Below are 20,388 nucleotides of genomic sequence, written 5' to 3'. Positions count from 1 at the left end.
TGGTCCCAAGATGACTGCCATGGCCTCAAACATCACTTCCTCACATCTTATCAGGAAGAAGAAGGCAAGTGAGCAACAACAATTTTTCTGGTTTTGCTCATTTGTCAGAGAGGAAGAACTTTTCTAAAAACTCCACCTCTGCCGTTTGACATCCTCGTCTGATTCCTTGGACGTGACGGTATCTCGTGGTCACTCCTCTATCCACCACTGTAAAGAGGAACTAGATTATCATATTCTGCTTAGACATGTGAGGATGCAGCCCGCCTTCCCATAACATGTGCAGAATTAGATTTCTACAAACTCTTTATTTACCTTGCCTCTGCCCAACTCTTTTAGTAGAATGCATGTTCCGTAAGGGCAAACATTTTTGTTGGTTTTGTTCACAGCTATATCCCCAACATCTAGAAGAGTACCAGGAATTCAATAAATAGTTGTTGAATGAGCAAATGTATGCATGAATAAGGAAAAAGGGGACATGGCTGTTGAGTAGGTAACCAGCAGTGTCTATCACTCCCAAAAGTATACTACTCCAGTCGGATGAACGTCATGCTACTAAGTGACCACTGATCACCAAGTCTCTGACCTTACTTTTTCTATCTTTTCTCCCAGGGAGTGAGCCATAACTGGTGGTTGCTCTGGCACCAATGACCTTCCCCAATTCCTCCTGCCTCTTAGAAGACAAGATGTGTGAGGGGAACAAGACTACCATGGCCAGCCCCCAGCTGATGCCCCTGGTGGTGGTCCTGAGCACCATCTCCTTGGTCACAGTGGGGCTCAACCTGCTGGTGCTGTACGCCGTACGGAGTGAGCGGAAGCTACACACCGTGGGGAACCTGTACATCGTCAGCCTCTCGGTGGCAGACCTCATCGTGGGTGCTGTCGTCATGCCTATGAACATCCTCTACTTGCTCATGTCCAGGTGGTCGCTGGGCCGTCCTCTCTGCCTCTTTTGGCTTTCCATGGACTACGTGGCCAGCACAGCGTCCATTTTCAGTGTCTTCATCCTGTGCATTGATCGCTACCGCTCTGTCCAGCAGCCCCTCAGGTACCTGAAGTATCGCACCAAGACCCGAGCCTCAGCCACCATTCTGGGGGCCTGGTTTCTCTCCTTTCTGTGGGTTATTCCCATTCTAGGCTGGAATCACTTCATGCGGCAGACCTCGGTGCGCCGAGAGGACAAGTGTGAGACAGACTTCTATGATGTCACCTGGTTCAAGGTCATGACTGCCATCATCAACTTCTACCTGCCCACCTTGCTCATGCTCTGGTTCTATGCCAAGATCTACAAGGCTGTCCGGCAACACTGCCAGCACCGGGAGCTCATCAATGGATCCCTCCCTTCCTTCTCAGAAATTAAGCTGAGGCCAGAGAACCCCAAGGGCGGTGTCAAGAAACCAGGGAAGGAGTCTCCCTGGGAAGTTCTGAAAAGGAAGCCAAAAGATGCTGGTGGTGGATGTATCTTGAAGTCACCATCCCAAACCCCTGAGGAGATGAAATCCCCAGTTGTCTTCAGCCAAGAGGATGATGGAGAAGTGGACAAACTCCACTGCCTCCCACTTGATATTGTACAGATGCAGACCGAGGCAGAGGGGAGTAGCAGGGACTATGCAGCCAGCAACCAGAGCCATGGCCAGCTCAAGATGGAAGAGCAGGGCCTGAACACGCATGGGGCCAGTGAGACGTCAGAGGATCAGATGTTAGGTGATAGCCAATCCTTCTCTCGAACAGACTCAGACACCACCACAGAGACAGCACCAGGCAAAGGCAAATTGAGGAGTGGGTCTAACACAGGCCTAGATTACATCAAGTTTACTTGGAAGAGGCTCCGCTCACATTCGAGACAGTATGTATCTGGGTTGCACATGAACCGCGAAAGGAAGGCCGCCAAACAGTTGGGTTTTATCATGGCAGCCTTCATCCTCTGCTGGATCCCTTACTTCATCTTCTTCATGGTCATTGCCTTCTGCAAGAACTGTTGCAATGAACATTTGCACATGTTCACCATCTGGCTGGGCTATATCAACTCCACACTGAACCCCCTCATCTACCCCTTGTGCAATGAGAACTTCAAGAAGACTTTCAAGAGAATTCTGCACATTCGCTCCTAAGGGAGGCTCCAAGGGGATGCAACAAAGTGATCCTTATGATGTCCAACAAGGAAATAAGGACAAAGGCCTGTGTGTTGCCAGGCAGGCACTTGGGCTTCCTGGAATCCAAACCACAGTCTTTGGGGCTGGATAGTTTGGAAAGATCTTAGGCACCATGGAAGAACAGCAGATGGCTGTGATCAGCAGAGAGCTTGAACTTTAAGGAGGAAGCGGAATCTTTGCAAGAGAATTAGACCTGTTTCTTATAACTGGATTCGAAAAGAAAAAAAAAAACCCATAAAAATAAAAGAGAAAGAGAGAATTAGACCTGGATGGAGCTCTCCTGCTTCTCAGGAACTGTGGGAGCTTCAGACTCCCATTGAAATTCAAGCTTTCGGAGTCAAATGATTGAAAACTGAAGGAACACATGGCTAGCGTTCCATCAGAGAATTGAAAAGATCTCTCGAGCCTTCCTAGAATGGAGCTGTATGACTGTGTAGAGACGTTATCCATGTGAATAGTTGCTGTCCCCTTCCAGGGGTCACTTTGAGAGGCATGACAGCTGTTCCACAGGGGCTGCCCCTTCTCAGAAAACTTCTATTCTGAGCCTCTTTTACAGCTTTCTCCAGAACCAGTGTCTGAACCACCGGGATATTCTGCCTTATTATTTCTTAATCAGACATGTTTAGAGTGGATAGAAAATTATACAGCTTGCACACCCATCGTTTTTAACTCCAGATTTCCTTTGGCTATTAAAAAAGTGGTGGCAAAAGCCATCCTCAAAAGAAAGAGAAATGAAATATTTGTGAATGGTTGCACGTTAAAAATTAAAAGAAGGAATGGGGGGAGAATGCCATATTTTTTGAGGGCTGTGCTAGTTTTATCTTATTTAAGCCCTACAACACCCTACAGGGGGCTAGTTTTCTAACTCTAATTTGCAGAGGAGCAAATTGAGGTGCAGCAAGGTGAGAGAGGTACGCAAGGTCACATAGCTAGTTAAGTGAGAAAGTTAGCATAAAAATCCTCTGGGGTTCCAGCTTATTGTAGCGTATTTTCTCCAAAATGTCTGGTCATGGTGGCTCAAGCCTGTAATCCCAGCACTTTGGGAGGCCGAGGTGGGTAGATCATTTGACACTAGGAGTTCAAGACCAGTCTGACCAACAGACAAGGCAAAACCGTGTCTCTACTAAAAATACAAAAATTAGCTGGGCATGATGGGGCATGCCCATCATGTCCCATTGGGAATCTTAGGCACGAGAATAGCTTGAACTCGGGAGGTGGAGGTTGCAGTGAGCGGAGATCACGTCACTGTACTCCAGACTGGGCACCGGAGTGAGACTCTGTCTCAATAAAACAAAATATTTTAACAATGTGCCCTCTTAAGTGTGCATACATACACACACACACACACACACACACACACACACACACACACAATTCCCAAGAGTGGAGGCAGCTCAAAACAATATGTTGAATAGAAGAACAGCCAACATGGAGTTCCTGTGCACCTACAGAAGGTGAGGCTTTGAAGGAACCAGGTACATTTTTATCTGTGAGTTCTGTTGTCAAAAAGTCATTGTAATTTTTTATAGCCATACCTGTTAAACAAAAACTAGCAAAGACATAGGAACATATAGTTTTACTTGGTGTTTATGTTGCAATCTGGTTGTGATTTACATTTTAAAACTTGATGCTAAACCATAATATGTATAGCAAATGGAGTGCCTGTACAAGCTGGTATTTTGTATTTTGTGTTCCCCTTTGCATGATCTGTTAAAATGAGATATTTTTACCTACCTAAAATATGACGCTTAAAACCAGACTGTATGTGATTTATTTATTTCTGCCTTTCTGAGTGTCTTGGACTAAGATGTATTGAAATGTACTATCAAATGTTAACAAAGTTTGATGTGGGGTTTCTCTTCAGTTTCTGATCACATTTATAAATGTCTTTTTAAAAGGATTTACTTTTTATAAAAAGCTTCATTCTCACTCTGCTTTGCATCCCTAAAACTTCTTCTTGTTCAAAACTGGGGGACTTTAGGAGACTTTAATCCCAGTTTCAGAAGCTGCAGCTCTTCTGTTTCCAGGTCAGAAACCATTGTTCAGAAGATCTCCCTGTGAGAGAGTCACTCCTCAGGGTCCCTCAGGACCAAAGAACATTCACAAAAAGCACTCCACACAGACAAGTAGCTAAGTGTCCATTATTTATCTTGAACATTTGAGGCAACTAGTGGAGACAACTGATTGTGAGTTCTGCCTGTGGGTCAAAGAGACCTGGATTTAAGTCTGACAAGAACAAGAAATGGTCAATAAATATAAATTCTCAGAGTCTAAGGAACAAGGTCTATGCAGAGGGCACTCCTATGCATTTTTAAAACATGCTGAGCACATACCATGTGCCAGGCTTTGTGTTTTATCTAATGTTATGTAGTGTTATTGCTGCCATTTTCGAATGTTACCTTTACAACAATCTCATAAGGGAGATTTCCCTTTTTACAAATAGGCAACCTGAGGCCCAGAGAGGTTGAGGAACTGCTCAAAGGTCTGATTCTGGAATGTGCTTCCTTTCCACTGTCTCAATCTGCTCTTCCTACTCCTGTCTGAACAATAGAAATTAATTTTTGAATCTATAAAAGACAATAGACTGTAATACAGTAATGTCATCCCCAGCCTACTAAGAAAGCCCCAGCCCATCAGTGGCTGATGGCTTGCAAAAAATCCAGATGAAGCAGGCCTTCTGCCCTAAATACTAAAATAAGGCCTCCTAAGAGAAGGCTGTCATAGGGACTTTGATCGTTAAGTAAGAACCTTGACGACCTAGAAACTCCTTCAGGATTCTTTTCATGGGTTTAAGGCTGATTAACTTCAAGCCAGTTCTTCAATTGATCAGCTGCCCAATTTACCAAACATTGGCTTCTTTGTAACTATTCACAAAGTTTACTGAAATTCATATCGGATGAGGTTTCTAATCATGTTTTCCTACAATGGTTGTGAAGTTGCAGTACATGATTTTGGATTTTTTCATGGCAGCACATTGAAGAATGTTCAATTTGTCTTTGCCTCCAGCTTGCTGCTACTGCGGGGAGAGACAGGAAAGGAGAAATAGAGGTAAAGAGACTTCGGGTGACAGAGGGGAAAAATAGGAGGAAATGGGGTGGGGAGACAGGCATCAAAGAGGAGGAACTAAGGAGAAAAGGTGGCGGACAGTGAATGGGAGAGAGAGGACAAGGGATGTGCAGGAGATGAGGATACTGAAAGGCAGAGATGGGGAGTGATTGTAAGAGGAGTGATTGTACTTCTTAGTAGAGAGGAGCTGGGCATAGTGGCTTATACTGGTAATTTCAACTCTTTGGGAGGCTAAGTTGGGAGGATCACTTGAGCCCAGGAGTTGAGATTGCAGTGAGCTATCATCATAACACTGCACTCCAGCCTGGGCAACAGAGCAAGACCCTGTTTCTAAGAAAAAAAAAGAGGCAGAGATCGGAGGAGGCAAAGGGAGAAACTGAGACATGGGGAGACAAAAGAGATGCAGAGTAAGGGAGTGAAAAGAAAGTAAATCGAATGGCATAATATTAATAGACTCTAGAAAAATCCACATTCAGGAACATATTCTTCATTAATGTACTCATAAGTTAAATATATTCAAAGGCAGAATAAACCACTTATATTTTGATAAATAGAAAATTCCTTAAAATGCTCCTCTGAAAACAAAATAAAAACCAATGAGAGCAAAAGAGAGTATCACATCAATCTTTAAAAGCTTGTGAAGCCCCTCCATTCAATAGAAATTGCTATAAACCTTATACATTGGTAATGTTAGCAAAGTGTTAGAAAATCTTTGAGCTTGCAAATTGTCCGTTTAATAAACTGGTAATTTGGCTACTTGGCCAGAGTTTGTGGACAAACTCTGACCTCTTTTGAAGATGGGCACTGCATGGACTTCTAGGAGTTGGATTTAATAGTCTTAACTCAGGATGAAAAAGATGCTGGGACACCCCTGGCTGTTTATGCACCCTAAGTGCCATAGAGAAACATGCTGTTCGCCAGGCATGGTGGCTCATGCCTGTAATCCCAACTCTTCAGGAAGCTGACATGGGCAGATGGCTGGAGTCCAGGAGTTCGAGACACGCCTGGGCACCATGGTAAAACACTATCTCTACTAAAAATACAAAAATTAGCCAGGCGTGGTGGCACACATCTGCAGTCCCAGCTACTTGGGGGGATGAGGCAGGAGGATCACTTCAGCCCATAAAGTTGAGGCTGCAGTGAGCCGAGATTGGGCCACTGCACTCCAGCCTGGGTGATAAAGCAAGACTCTCTCAAAATAAAAATGGAAACATGCTGTTAAAGATCTTATTTGCCAATATCTATCATTCCACAGTTTGTCGGGCTTTCAAAGCCTAGCTTGACTTGACATATCGTGCTTATTGTGGAGGGCATGTACTCTCCTCAACTGAGATGCAAGACAAATGATGAGGGTGGATTGACCTGAATCACTGTAGCCTTGAATAAGTGTCACAGAGCCTCGTGACCCTGCTGTGTCCAAAAACATTCTTTGCCTTTTTAAGCCTCCTGGCTCTGCATCTTTCTTAATGCTCCATGTTCTTGGAGCTCCAGTGGTCTGCCTACCCCATTCTAGGCAGCAGAGGCAGGTCTTCTTCTCTGAGCCTCATCCTGTCTCCCTGCTAACGAGGAAGCTTCATTTGTGGTCTGAGCAATCATTAGCTCTGGTCCCCACATCTATGTTGGATTCCCAGACCTTACCTGTTAATTAACAAATATTTTTCCAGCACTTCTTAGGCCTTTAGGAGACAATGCCTGGCCCGAGACAGAAAGACATGATTTCAACCCTGTGAAGCTACTTCAGGCTTGTAAGTGACAGATACCAACTTTTTTGAATGGTTACTAGAGTATCTTAGTCTATTTTGTGCTTCTATAGCAGAATACCACAGAATGGGTAATTTATAAAGAACAGAAATTTATTGGCTCACAGTTGTGGAGACTAGAAAGTCTAACATCAAGGCACTAGAATCTAGTGAGGACCTTCCTGATGCTTCATGACATGGGGGAAGAGCAAAGAGAGGGCAAGAGAGGGCAAAAGGGAGCAATCCCACTCCTGTAATAAAGAATCACTCCCATGATAACACCATTAGTGCATGCATGAGGGTGAAGGCTCAAGACTTAAACACCTCTTAAAGATCCCACTTCCCAATACGATCACAATGGCAATTAAATTTTAACATGAGTTTTGGAGGAGACAATCATTCAAGCCATGTAGCATGGCATGCTTTGTGGAATCTAGTGATGTTTTGGATGACTCTGTTTTGAGGAGGGCTTCAGCCAAGTCAGCCATAGGAATCTCAGGCTGAGAATTCAAGGAAATTCCTTCTCCAGAATGTTGCCAATGACCTACATAAACGAATCCTATTCCCACTCTATGAACATCAGTTCAAAACCCCCAAACTCAGAGTAAACAATTATCCTGTGTCCACTTCACTCTAGTCAACTCTAGGAGATGGAGGCTGGGGTGGCACAGGTGGTACAAACATAGCTGGAAAATCAGCAGTTCCCAGAGAAGCAAGGATTACTATGACAGAGGCTCTAAAAGGCATTTATTATAAAATTGCAAAACCCGGCGGTGGAGTCAAACTTATAAAGAACGAACTTTAACTTAGGCTCAATGTGCTCAATAGAGCAAACCTGGAGGTGGTGGGTATGAAGCATACCCCTTGCCTAGCATATAATCAGGAAATAACTGGCCATGCACGGTGGCCCATGCCTGTAACCCCAGCATGTAGGGAGGTGGAAGGAGGCAAATCACTTGAGGCCAGGAGTACAAGACCAGCCTGGGCAACATGGAGAAACCCCCATCTGTACTAAAAATGCAAACATTAGCCACGTGTGGTGGTGGGCTCCTGTAATCTCAGGTACTCGGATGGTTGAGGCATGAGAATCATTTGAACTCAGGAGGCAGAAGTTGCAGTGAGCCAAGATTGCACCACTGCATTCCAGAGCCTGGGTGACAGAGTGAGACTGTTGAAAAAGAGAGAGAGAGGAAGGAAAGAAGGAAGGGAAGGAGGGAGGGAGGGAGGGAGGGAGGGAGGGAGTATAGATATACTCAGTCAAACAGTCCATAACATTGCTCTGCCTATGGAGTAGCTATTCTTTTTTATTCCTTTTCTTTCTTAATAAACTTGCTTTCATTTTACTCTATGGACTTGCCTGGAATTCATTCATTCTTTTTTTTTTTGAGACGGAGTTTTGCTCTTGTTACCCAGGCTGGAGTGCAATGGCGCGATCTCGGCTCACCGCAACCTCCGCCTCCTGGGTTCAGGCAATTCTCCTGCCTCAGCCTCCTGAGTAGCTGGGATTACAGGCACGAGCCACCATGCCCAGCTAATTTTTTTGTATTTTTAGTAGAGACGGGGTTTCACCATGTTGACCAGGATGGTCTTGATCTCTCGACCTCGTGATCCACCCGCCTCGGCCTCCCAAAGTGCTGGGATTACAGGCTTGAGCCACCGCGCCCGGCCTGGAATTCATTCTTAAGAGAGATCCAAGAACCTTCTCTTGGGGTCTGGATCGAGACTCCTTTCTGGTAACAACTATAGAGATTTGTTTTGCTGATTTTAGAACTTTCTATCAGTAGAATTATTTAATATGTACCCCCTTTTTTCCAACAACATTTTGTCTAAGTTTCACCCACACTTCAAATGGGTTGTGAAGACTGACAAGGGCTTATACAGGCACAGCAAGGGTCAGAGCATTGCAGCGGTGGAGACGTAAAAAAGCAGAGTGTGCTTGACTAGAAGTAGTTTAGTGTGACTTTGGCGTGCAGTTTCAGAGGGCAGCAGCAGGAGAGGAAACTGATACAGTCAAAAGAGTTGGCAGTGTTGAATTTTACTTGAGCCCTTTGCTCTTGGAAAACAGTAATGTTACCAGAAAGGGGTACTGGCTGGGCACAGTGGCTCATGCCTGTAATCCCAGCACTTTGGGAGGCCAAGAGAGGCACATCACTTGAGGTCAGGAGTTTGAGACCAACCTGGCCAACACAGTGAAAACCCATCTCTACCAAAAATACAGAAATTAGTAGGTGTGGTGGCATACACCTGTAATCCCAGCTACTCAGGGGGCTGAGGCAGGAGAATCACTTGAACCCGGGAGGTGGAGGTTGCAGTGAGCTGAGATTGTGCTACTGTACTCCAGCCTGGGCAATGACAGAGTGAGATTCTGTCTAAAAAAATAATAACAATAATAATAAAAAGAAAAAAGAAAAGAAAAGAGTCTTGATCCAGACCCCAAGAGAGAGTTCTTGGACCTCAGGCAAGAAAGAATTCCGGGAGAGTCCGTAAAGAGAAAGAAAGTTTATTAAGAAAGCAAAGAGGCCCAGCACAGTGGCTCACACCTGTAATGCCAGCACTTTGGGAGGCTGAGGAGAGAGGATCACAAGGTCAGGAGTTCAAGACCAGCCTGACCAACATGGTGAAACTCCATCTCTACTAAAAATACAAAAATTAGCCAGGTGTAGTGGCACATGCCTGTAATCCCAGCTACTCAGAAGGCTGAAGCAAGAGAATCCCTTGAACCCGGAAGGCGGAGGTGGCAGTGATCATGCCACTGTCCAGCCTGGGCAGCAGAGTGAGACTCCATCTCGGAAAAAAAGAAAGAAAGCAAAGGAGGCTGGGCACAGTGGCTCACGCCTGTAATCCCAGCACTTTGGGAGGCTGAGGCAGGTGGACCACCCAAGGTCAGGATTTCAAGACCAATCTGGCCAACATGGTGAAACCCCGTTTGCACTAAAAAATACAAAAATTAGCCAGGTGTGGTGGTGCATGCCTGTAATCACAGCTTCCAGGGAGGCTGTGGCAGGAGAAATGCTTGAACCAGGAGGCTTATTTTTCTTTGCGGCACCGGGATCTATTTCCAACAGAAGGTTGCTTCGAGCCAAGATAGCGCCACTGCACTCCAGCCTGGGGAACAATGAGACTCCATCTCAAAAAAAAAAAAAGAAAGAAAAGAATCGCTACTCTGACCTGGCGTAATGGCTCACGCCTGTAATCCAAGCACTTTGGAGGCCAAGGTGGGCGGATCACCTGAGGTCGGGAGTTCAAGATCAGCCTGACCAACATGGTGAAATCTCGTCTTTTAAAAAAAAAAAAAAAAAAGAATTGCTACTCCATAGGCAGAGTGGCGGCACGGGCTGGTCAATTGATTATGCTAATAGTTACTTCTTGTTTATATGCTGAACAAGGGGTGGATTATTCATGAGTTTCCAGAAAAGGGGTGGGCAATTCCTGGGACTGAAGTTTCCTCCCTTTTTTAGACCATGTAAGGCAACTTCCTGTCATTGCTCTGGCATCTGTAAACCCTCATGGCAATGGTGGGAGTGTCCTTTAGCATGCTAATGCATTATAATTAGCATATAATGAGCAGCGAGGATCTCCAGAGGTCACTCTCGTTGCCATCTTGGTTTTGGTGGGTTTTGCCTGGCTTCTTCAGCACAACCTGTTTTATCAGCATTATCAGCAAGGTCTTTGTGACCTTTGTCATGTCCCAACCTACAGCTTTATTGTGTGACTAAGCATGCCCAACCTCGGCTGGGCACCGTGGCTCTCTACTGTAATCCCAGCACTTTAGGAGGCTGAGGCAGGCCGATCACGAGGTCAGGAGTTTGAGGTCAGCCTGATCAACATGGAGAAACCCCGTCTCTACTAAAAATGCAAAAAATTAGCCGGGCTTGGTGGTACATGCCTGTAATCCCAGCTACTCAGGAGGCTGAGGCAGGAGAATCACTTCAACCCGGAAGGCAGGGGTTGCTGTGATTGTGCTGAGATTGTGCCACTGCACTCCAGCCTGGGCAACAAGAGCAAAACTCCATCTCAAAAAAAAAAAACAAAGGCCCAACCTTCTGGGAATGCAGCCCAATAGGTCTCAGCCTTACTTTACCCAGCCCCTATTCAAGATGGAGTCACTCTGGCTTGAATGCCTCTTACAGTAATGGTTAAGAAATCCTTTTTGGCTGGGCATGGTGGCTCACACATGTAATCCCAGCACTTTGGGAGGCCAAGGCAGGTGAACCACCTGAGGTCAGGAGTTTGAGACCAGCCTGGCTAACATGGTGAAACCCCATTTCTACTAAAAATACAAAAAATTAGCCAGCTTGGTGGTGCATTCCTGTAGTCCCAGCTACTCAGGAGGCTGAGGCAGGAGAATCCTTGAACCCAGGAGGCAGAGGTTGCAGTGAGCCGAGATCGTACCATTGCACTCCAGCCTGGGCAATAAAATCGAAACTCCGTCACAAAAAAAAAAAAAGAAAGAAAGAAAGAAAAAAGAAAAAAAAAGGATGGACAAGGTGGCTCAAACTTGTAATCCCAGCACTTTGGGAGGTGGAAGTGGGAGGATCACTTGAGTCCAGGAGTTCAAGATAAGCCCTAGCAACATAGCAAGACCCAGTCTCCACAAAAAAAGAAAAAAAAAAAAATAGCCTGCTATGGTGGCATGCACCTGTAGTCTCAGCTACTTATGAGGCTGAGATAGAGGATCCCTTGAACTCAGGAGGTTGACGCTGCAGTGAGCTATGATCATTCCAGTGTATTCCAGCCTGGGTGACAGAGGGAGAGCCTGTCTCAAAAAAGAACAACATGAGAGAGAAAAAAAGAAAAATCTTTCTTAATCTTTTTGTGCTTCAGAAACTGTTCACTCCGAAGAAACACCCTTCTTATGTCACTTAAATGACTCATGGTTGCCTCCCTTGTTTACTGTGGCAAGGTCAGACACAGTCCTTCTGAATTCCCATCCTTGGCTTCATAAATGATTACAGAGCTGCTTGTCTCCACTGACCAGTTGGAAAAGATACTTGTTAACCAAACTTGGGTTAAGTTTCTTTCCTTTCCCCAGGTTCCTCACTTTAACTCACTCTCAGCTTGAGCTAGCATCAACTCCTCCTGAGGATAGGTTGGCCTCAAGATAAAACATTCTCTAATCTGCTATCTAATCAAGCCACCCTTTCATCCCACTTCCCCTGTTTGGTTTCTAGCTTTGTTTACCTACCTTCCTTTGGAGAGGGTGAAGGGTGGGGAAACCCTCTTTTTCCCTAACCCTTGAAACATATGTGGAGTTTTTGGTCAGAGTGATCGCCCTATTGCAATAGTCTCCCTTTGCTATTGCATAGTGCCTTCTGTGCTACCTCTCCCACTTCTTGCAGTAATCGTTTCTAATAAGCATCCTTATTAATTCTGGATTTGTTTTCTTATTTGCCAGAACCAAATAGACTTCTGATTACGTTCCTGACCCAAAAGCCCTTTCAATTTCAGCAAGCCACCTACCTTTCCTTAGATTCTGTTCTTTCATATGTAACTTGGGGATACCTATCAGGACTCTTGAGAGAATTAGAGATGTAAAACCCTGAAAACATGGTCGCCAATTAATAGCAGTCATCACTTTTGTTATTATGAGTCTAGAGTGGTACATCAGTTAATTTGTGAAAGGCCTTACAAGCCAGATAGAGAAACCTGTCATAATCACTGCTCTTATCTTCAACACATGTCCAGTGCTTCTCACATGCATAGTATCCAACCAACAAATATTGACAGGGAATAACTTTATCTCACGGACAGTGGGAGCTATGAGAATGATGGCTGGTTTAGAAAAGGCAGGTTGGTCACTGTGGACGTTCACTGGCCTTTTACTACTAAAATTCTCATCTGACTCTCCACACCTGCCACCCTGATGGCCCCTGTGCTGCGTTTGATGCCGCCTCTCTTGGAGAATGGCCATGGTGATCATTCCTGTTGTCCTTTGAAATCAAAACAGAGAATGTGGAGCACTTTTTTAAAAGCCTGAATGTTTGAAGGTAATGTAGACATTGCGACACCTGGAAGAGGTCTCCCTAGTCTCTCCTTGGCTCTCCCCCGAGGGCGTCGCCGCCCCCTGATGCCCCGCCCTCCCCACGACTCTAGTTCCTCCCACGACTCAAGTTCCTCCCACTTAGCCCGGTGCTAGGGGCGCATTTCCCCGGCTTGCCTCGGCCCCTTTGCGCACGCCCAGTGGCAGGCGTGGGCAGGGCCGCGTTGCGTCATCAGGGCGCGCGCCGCAGAAAGCGCCGTGGTTGCCGGAAGTTGAGTGGCGGTAAGTGAGCCGCGGCGGGTGAAGGTGTAGTGGGGTCTTACTGGGCCGGTTTTGGAGGCCAGGAGTCAAGGGGCGAGCTCGCCAGGGAAGGCGAGGGTCACAGCAGGTCTCAGGATCCTCCTCTGCCCGCGTCTGGGCGGTCCTTCTTTCTCCTTGGACTCACTGATTCCGGCTGTCGCCCTTCCTGTGTAGCCGCGTCCCCTCAGACTGGTTCAGTCCGGGGTCTTCTGACTAGGAAGCTCCTGCTAATTTCCTATTAGCCCCTCCTGTCTTCTTGTTCGGGAATGCTCAGAATCTTCAATGTTGGAACACGAGAGATAGGACATTTGGATTCCCAGCCTGGCTGTGTCTGGATTTCCCTGTCTCTGGCACGTTCCTTCCCGTTCTAAGCTGCTTTTCCCTCATCTGTAAAATGGGAATTATAATCTGTCATTTGTTAAGTGAGAAGATTAAATAAGTTTACTTTCTGAGAAAGAAAGTTCTCGATTCCGTGATTACAGGGTTAGAAACTAATGCGTAATAAGAGTCAATCCGGTAAAGTAAATGTAGGTGTTAGAATATTTGTCAGAAATAGTCAAACTTTTAATTTTACCGGAATGAGTTTTATAAGTACAGTACTAACTTACATGATGTTGGAGAAGTAAAAGCCAAACTGTGTGGGTGTGTGCACGTGCGAGCAGTTTCCTGATTTTTAAACACAGGCGACTGTTGCAGTTTTTTAGAAAATTGGCAAGTAATTCTGTTTTTTAAAAACACTGGCACCTCAATTTTTACAAAACCTTGTTCATCTGTAACCAGTCATATCTGTGGCTGTCAGTTTGGGACCTCTGGGTCCCAGGCTCCCTTTTTCATTGACTACTTAAGATTTTTTTTTTCTCTGACACCTCTTCCCACTGGCTAGATTTCTTCCAGTGACAGAAAGCTTTCTACTTCTGGTTGCTCCTGTTTGGTCCTCTCCCAGTTCTGACTGTTAGATTGAGCTGAAAGCAGCTACTCAGTAATCTCAGCTCACTGTTTCCCCTTCAGGCTCTTAGAATCACTCTTGCCCTACATCATTGAAAGCTGCTGGTTTGTCTTCTTCCCACCTTTTTTTCCCTAGGCTAAGCATATTTAACGTATTTGCTCATAGTAAACTTAACAATGACAGCAAATTTTGTCGTGTTTTGTTATATCCCCAGCATATAGAGCGATGCCTAGCATATATGCTCAATAAATATTTGTTGAATGAATGAATAAAACAAATATTTGCCTGTTGTGTGCCTGGCATTATTGTGGGCACTGGTGATCTGTCAGTAAAATAAGATGAAAAAGAACTCTGTTTTATGGCATCTTCTAATAATAGTGGTAATGGCAGTGGTGGTGGCATTGTCAATAAGGGTTGGTAGGTGTTTCAGATCCTGAAACGTACCACAAAAAGAAACAGGGTCATGGGATGGAGAGTAACTTGGGGGAAGCATAAAAGCTAGCTCGTCAGGGATGGCTTCCCTGAGGAAATGACCTGACACTTGAATAAAGAAAAGGCCAGTCTTGGAAAGGCTCATGTTGCTTAACTGCTCTCCCATCCCCCAGTGCTGCTCCAGTCTTGTTCAGCTGCTTGCACATGTGTCCGACGTATAGCCCTTTTCTTCTACTGCTTCGAACATCTCCCCTTCCCCTTCCATTTATCTTGGCCAACTCTTTCCTGCCCTCATGTGACATGATTTTGAAATCCTTTTAAGAGCCGAGTACTGGACTTTCCATTATTCAACCACAAGTTCCCTTTTCTGTTCCTAGCCAGCATCTCATTATGGAGAATAATGTGTCTCTTACTCATTTTTGTATCCCCAGCTTGCAGTACAGTGCCAGACAAAGAGTTCAGCTAAAGATCTGTGTCTGGCACTGCACTACAAGCTGGGGATACAAAAATGAGTAAGATACACATCCCTGTCCTCAAAGAGTGTACGTTTTTTTAAGTCAAGGAGATAGCAATGATATGGCATGAAGCTATTGCAGAGGTTTGGTAGAGGAGGACTTAGGGTGCTCATAAGTCAGGCTGACTCATCAGAGAAGGCTTCAGTGAGGAAGTGCTGCTTTAGCCAAGACCTAAAGGATGAACAGGATTTGATAGGTGAAGAGGGCTGCGAGGTGGGATGAGCAAAGGGCTAGGCTAGAGGTGAGAGTGCATGGCCTACTTGTGGTTCACCGGAGTGGCAGTGTGGAAGTGTAGGATGAGAGGTGACTGGAAAGGTAAGCAGTAGCCACGTTGTGAAGAGCCTTGTGAACCTTAACATGTTAAGAGCACATAGACTTCGGGTTCCAAGATAGCTTCGTACCGATATTTGCATTGCCACTGAACTAGTTTTGTGACCCTGGGCAAGTCACTTCCTTTCTAAGCTTCAGTTTCCTCATCTGGAAGAAGGAGAAATAAAAACTGAATGAGGTGATATGTTACTCACTTGGTGCTGGTAGATGATAAACACTCAGTAAACAGTAGTCATTAATATTGCCAGGTCCAGAAGTTTGGACACTAAAGTGTGGGGACGAGGGTGGAGAGCGGGACACTGAAGAGTTGAAGATTTTTTTTTGAGATCAAGTCTCACTCTGTTCCCTGGCTGGAGCGCAGTGGCGCCATCTCAGCTCACTGCAACCTCTGCCTCCTGAGTTCAAGCAATTCTCCTGCCTCAGCCTCCCAAGCACCTGGGACTAAAACAGGCGCACACCGCCACACCCAGCTAACTTTTATATCCCTAGTAGAGATGGGGTTTCACCATGTTGGCCGGGATGGTTTTGATGTCTTGAACTCGTGATACGCCTACTTCGGGCTCTCAAAGTGTTGGGATTACAGGCGTGAGCCACAATGCCTGGTCAGGACAGTAAAGATTTTAAAACAGATGTGACATCCTCTCATCGTTTTAATTACCCAGGCAGCAATGTGGTGATTACATTGGACAGAACAAGACAAGCAGGGCACCAGTTGGGGACAGTTGCAGTGATCCAGGTGACAGGATGATGGTCTGGATGAAGGCAGTGACAGTGGAGATGGAGAGGGATGGAAGAAGTTGAGAGATTAAGGGGGTGGAATTTGCTGTACTTCGTAACTGATTGGATGAAACAGAGAGGAAGGGGACAAGAATCAGGATCCTGGTGGCAGGAGGGCAGAAATGAATTTGCTGTGTGGAGTTGAGCAGTAACAAAATTCTGTGACTAGTATCTCTGATTGATTAGCCCTGACCTCCTCTTTGATTTTATTGAAAGTCAGTTTGCCTCCTGCGTCCATTTCTACCCATCGGATTGAAATTCACTAATGTCTTCCTCTGCTCTTTCTATCTCTTGATCTCTCCACCCTTCTCCAGTTTGATTAAGGCCTGATTGTATAATCAAGGGAGAATAAATACTGGAGGTGCTGCTCTGTTAATTGGTAATCAGTATGTATTTCCATAATCTTAGCAGACTGAGGAATAGCCTATTCACTCCATCTCAGACCAGCTTCAGAATAATCACTTTTGGGATTTCCTCACATCTTCATCCCAGTTACCATCCTTGAACTTGCTCCTGTTTGTCAGCCTCTCTGAGTGTGTGGTACTGAAAAGAAGGCCTCTTTTCTTGAGGACTCTAACCATGCAGGGCAAGACTGCACTTTTCTTTTGGTAACCTAAAGCCCTGCCAGCAACATTGTAGACACATTGTGCTTTTGACTCTATTACACTAGTGTGCCAGCAAACAGGCCCTCAGCACGGCCCAACCCTGGCGGTATCCTCAGGCAGCTCTCTTGTCTATTTCCCTTTATGTCTTCCACATATTCATTCCTCTCCTCAACCTCCTACCTTGACTTTTGCTTCACTAAGTTGCAGCCATCAATTAAGGCTTCTCAACTTCCTCTTCTATCCTTTACAAACTGATCTTTAGCTGACCCTGTCCTTTTGCCTTTTATTCTAATTCTGTGATAGAAATGGTGTTTAAGACTAAGTCCTCTATTTGTGCTTGAGATCCCATCTCTTCCTTTGCCTCAAGGACTGGGTTCCATCATTTGTTCATTTTCTTTACCGTTTCATCAGCCCTTCCCATTTAAGTATTCTCTGTTTACTCTCATTAGGGAAAAAAACAAAAACTCTTCAATTAACCTGTGCTGCACCCTGTCACGTCTCTTTTATCCAGCCACCTTTCTTGGAAGAGTTATCTGGAGTTGCTACCTCTGCTTCCTTAAGTCATCACTGAAATCCTGCTCTCATCCCACTACTCCCCAAAGTCATCAGACCTCAACATTGCCAGAAACCTGACCACTTTTCCTTTGTTATCTTTCTTGGCACATCTGACATTGCTGACCTTGCCCCTCACTTAGGAAAACCCAGTCCTACTTTGTATTATCTCTCAGACCATTTGCCCCTCAATTTCCATCGTGGGCTCTTTTCCTCCCCTTTGTCCCTCACATGCCAGTTTTTGCAAAGACTCTGCCCTCTACTGTATTCTTCTCATTCCCAGCTTCAAACTTGTTTATATGCTCATGACCCCTGGTCCGTATTGTGAGCCTGGATCTCTCCTGAGTGCTACCCTCAAACTCAAAGGAGTCTAAAACTAAGCTCCTCATCTTCCCTCTGAACCTGCCATTGTTTCTCCATTTTTGAATCTTGCCAATTCCTCTCCTTCCATTTAGTCATCCAGAACAGAGCCCTGAGAGTTGTCTCAGGCTTTTTCTCTGGTACTATCCCTCCTTTCCGTCTTCCAAGCCCAGGCAGTCATCAGAGTTCTATAGATTAAATTCCTTGCTACCTCCTCCATTTCCTCCCTCGCTACCTCAATTCAGGACCCTCTCCCTTCCTGCCTGTCTTTCTGCACAGCCTCCCAGCCGGTTGCCCTGCCTCAGCAGTCTGGTCCTCACTGTTGTGGATTGCCTTTACTAAAATAGAGATCTATGCTAAAATACAAATGCATAGCTTTGCACATAGGCTCTTCCTGATATGGCCTTTGCCTGTTTTTATGGCATGGTCCAGCTACTCTGCCCCATGTGTCTCTCCTTGCTGCCATACAGAACTCATTTGCGTTTCCTCAAAATACCGTCCTATTTGATTCATTCATTGCTCTAATCATCAACAATACTTATTAGGCACCTATGAGATATTAAGACTGAGTCAGGTGCTAGAAAAACAATGATGAATGGGGGAAAATGAGAAGCTGACATGGTTTCTTTCTCATAGAATTTTTATTCTACTGAGGAGGATAACTGCATATGTGCTATGAAGATGAGGTACTTGGTGCTGTTTGAGGATTAGAATATAGCAGGATTGACCTAATCAGGAGGTGAGGAAGTCAGGGAAGGCTTCCCTCGGAAGTGATGATTGAGCTGTGATTTGAAGTGAGCAAAGAAATTTCGGTAGATGATGGGTATGTGGAGGTGGACAAGAACATTCTAAGCCTGTGCAGAGGCCATAGGGTGTTTGTGGAGTTGATGTGGAGCTGAGTCAGCTTCCTCCCTTTGCCTGGGGAGTCCCCACTCCCTACCTCTAGCCTCCTCATCCAGGGTTCCTTTGCATAGGGCTCATGCTGCCATCTAACGCCCCCCTCTTTTCCAACCATCTAGGGCGGGTTTGGAAGTTTGTGGAACTGTTTTATGTTGCTTTGTTATGTGACATTGACCAGAGGGCATTACTGCATTTATTGAGAGAGAGCTATAGATGCTGAACATTCTGCAATGTGCAGAGATAGCTTTAAACAAGAAAGAATTGTCCCATCCAACATGCCTGTAGGGCCCCTGTTGAGAATCTACTGGGATGTTCTTAAAACCTTGGCTTAAGGGTTTCTATAGGACGTTCTTAAACCTTGGCTTGGCTTGGTACAGTGGCTCATGCCTATAATCCCAGCACTTTAGGAGGCCGAGGTGGACAAGTCATGAGATCAGGAGTTCGAGACCGGTCTAACAAACATGGTGAAACCCCATCTCTACTAAAAATAAATTAGCTGGGCGTGGTGGTGAGCGCCTGTAATCCCAGCTACTCAGGAGGCTGAGGCAGGAGAGAGGCAGGAGAATCACTTGAACCCAGGAGGTGGAGGTTGCAGTGAGCTGAGACCATGCCATTGCACTCCAGCCTGGATGGCAGAGTGAGACTCTGTCTCAAAAAAATAAAACAAAAGCCTTGGCTTAAGGGTTTCTGTAGGAAACAGTGTTGCCTTATCAGTCTAATTTAGATGTCCCTTCTCCTGTAACATTCTGTACAAAGGCCAGGCTGTACTGTACTTGTTTTACCTCCAAATTGCTATACTCTGATTCCTCTTCTGTTTTGCTGCCTGCTTTGCCTTCTAAATTATTAGCTCTTTAAAGGTGGGGATCATAGCTTTTTGCTATTGAACCCTGAAATGTAGCACAGGGCCAAGTATATAATATAACTGTTTATTGAAGAAATAACTAATGGAAACTCTAATTTCTTTCTTTCTTTTCTTTTCTTTTCTTTTTTTTTTTTTAATTTGAGGCAGAGTCTCACCCTGTCACCGAGGCTGGAGTTCAGTAGCACAATCTCAGCTCACTGCAACCTCCGCCTCCTGGGTTCAAGCGATTCTTAAGCCTCAGCCTCTAGAGTAGCAGGGATTACAGGTGCCGGCCACTACACCTGGCTCATTTTTGTGTTTTTGGTAGAGACGGGGTTTCACCATGTTGGCCAAGCATGTTACTGGTGAACAATCTGATGTTAGTCCTGCTTTTTAAGTGCCTCCTATGGGCCATGTATATGCATTTTCTAGTTCAGTACTTACAATAATTCTGCACAGTAGTTGATATCCCTATCTAACAAGAGGAAACAGACTTGGAGAAGTTAAGTGACTTGTCCAAGGTGATGTGGCTAGAAAATATCAGAGGCAGGGTTTGAACTCAGGTCTCTCTGGCTCATGAACCTATGGCCTTTCCAGTCTAGCAGACTTGAAAGGTCCAATTGTTTTCTTGAATTTAGATGTAGGGCCCTATATTTACCTCTATGAAATATCAAATCTTGTTAAAATAGGCCTGCTATTCCAGATGGTCAGAATTTTTTTTATTCTGAATTTTAGTCACTTGTATTGCCTGTTTCTTTCTGTGTCATGACTTGTATAAAATTGATAAGCAAATCTATGTCATTAAGTCACTTGCAAAATGTGGTAATAAGAATACTTTATTGAATATATTTATTTATTTGCCTATTCCCCCAGCACAGGGTTCAGTGCACATGAA

The 20,388-nt window shown here is 45.1% G+C and overlaps 2 protein-coding genes across 9 annotated transcripts in view; both read left to right on the top strand.

The window, feature by feature from the left end:
• The window catches only part of HRH1 (histamine receptor H1), a 103,385-nt gene extending 99,480 nt beyond the window's left edge, over positions 1-3,905 (top strand). For all 4 annotated transcript variants that reach the window (XM_074404786.1, XM_039478828.2, XM_074404785.1 and 1 more), the window contains exon 2: positions 610-3,905. In XM_074404786.1, coding sequence (XP_074260887.1) covers positions 645-2,108 — 1,464 coding nt within the window. In that variant the 5' untranslated portion in view covers positions 610-644 and the 3' untranslated portion in view covers positions 2,109-3,905. The remainder of the gene's footprint in view (positions 1-609) is intronic.
• A 9,235-nt stretch (positions 3,906-13,140) lies between these two features.
• The window catches only part of ATG7 (autophagy related 7), a 259,019-nt gene continuing 251,771 nt past the window's right edge, over positions 13,141-20,388 (top strand). For 2 of the 5 annotated variants that reach the window (XM_010337760.3, XM_074404779.1), the window contains exon 1: positions 13,141-13,217. The gene's annotated coding sequence lies outside the window, so the exon portion shown is untranslated. The remainder of the gene's footprint in view (positions 13,218-20,388) is intronic. The other 3 variants (XM_010337761.3, XM_003927053.4, XM_074404776.1) reach the window with 3 other exon arrangements.

This window comes from Saimiri boliviensis, chromosome 8 (assembly GCF_048565385.1).
Source record: "Saimiri boliviensis isolate mSaiBol1 chromosome 8, mSaiBol1.pri, whole genome shotgun sequence".
Lineage (NCBI taxonomy): Eukaryota > Metazoa > Chordata > Mammalia > Primates > Cebidae > Saimiri > Saimiri boliviensis.
Note: the sequence above shows the minus strand (reverse complement) of the source record. Positions and strands in the feature narration are given on the sequence as shown.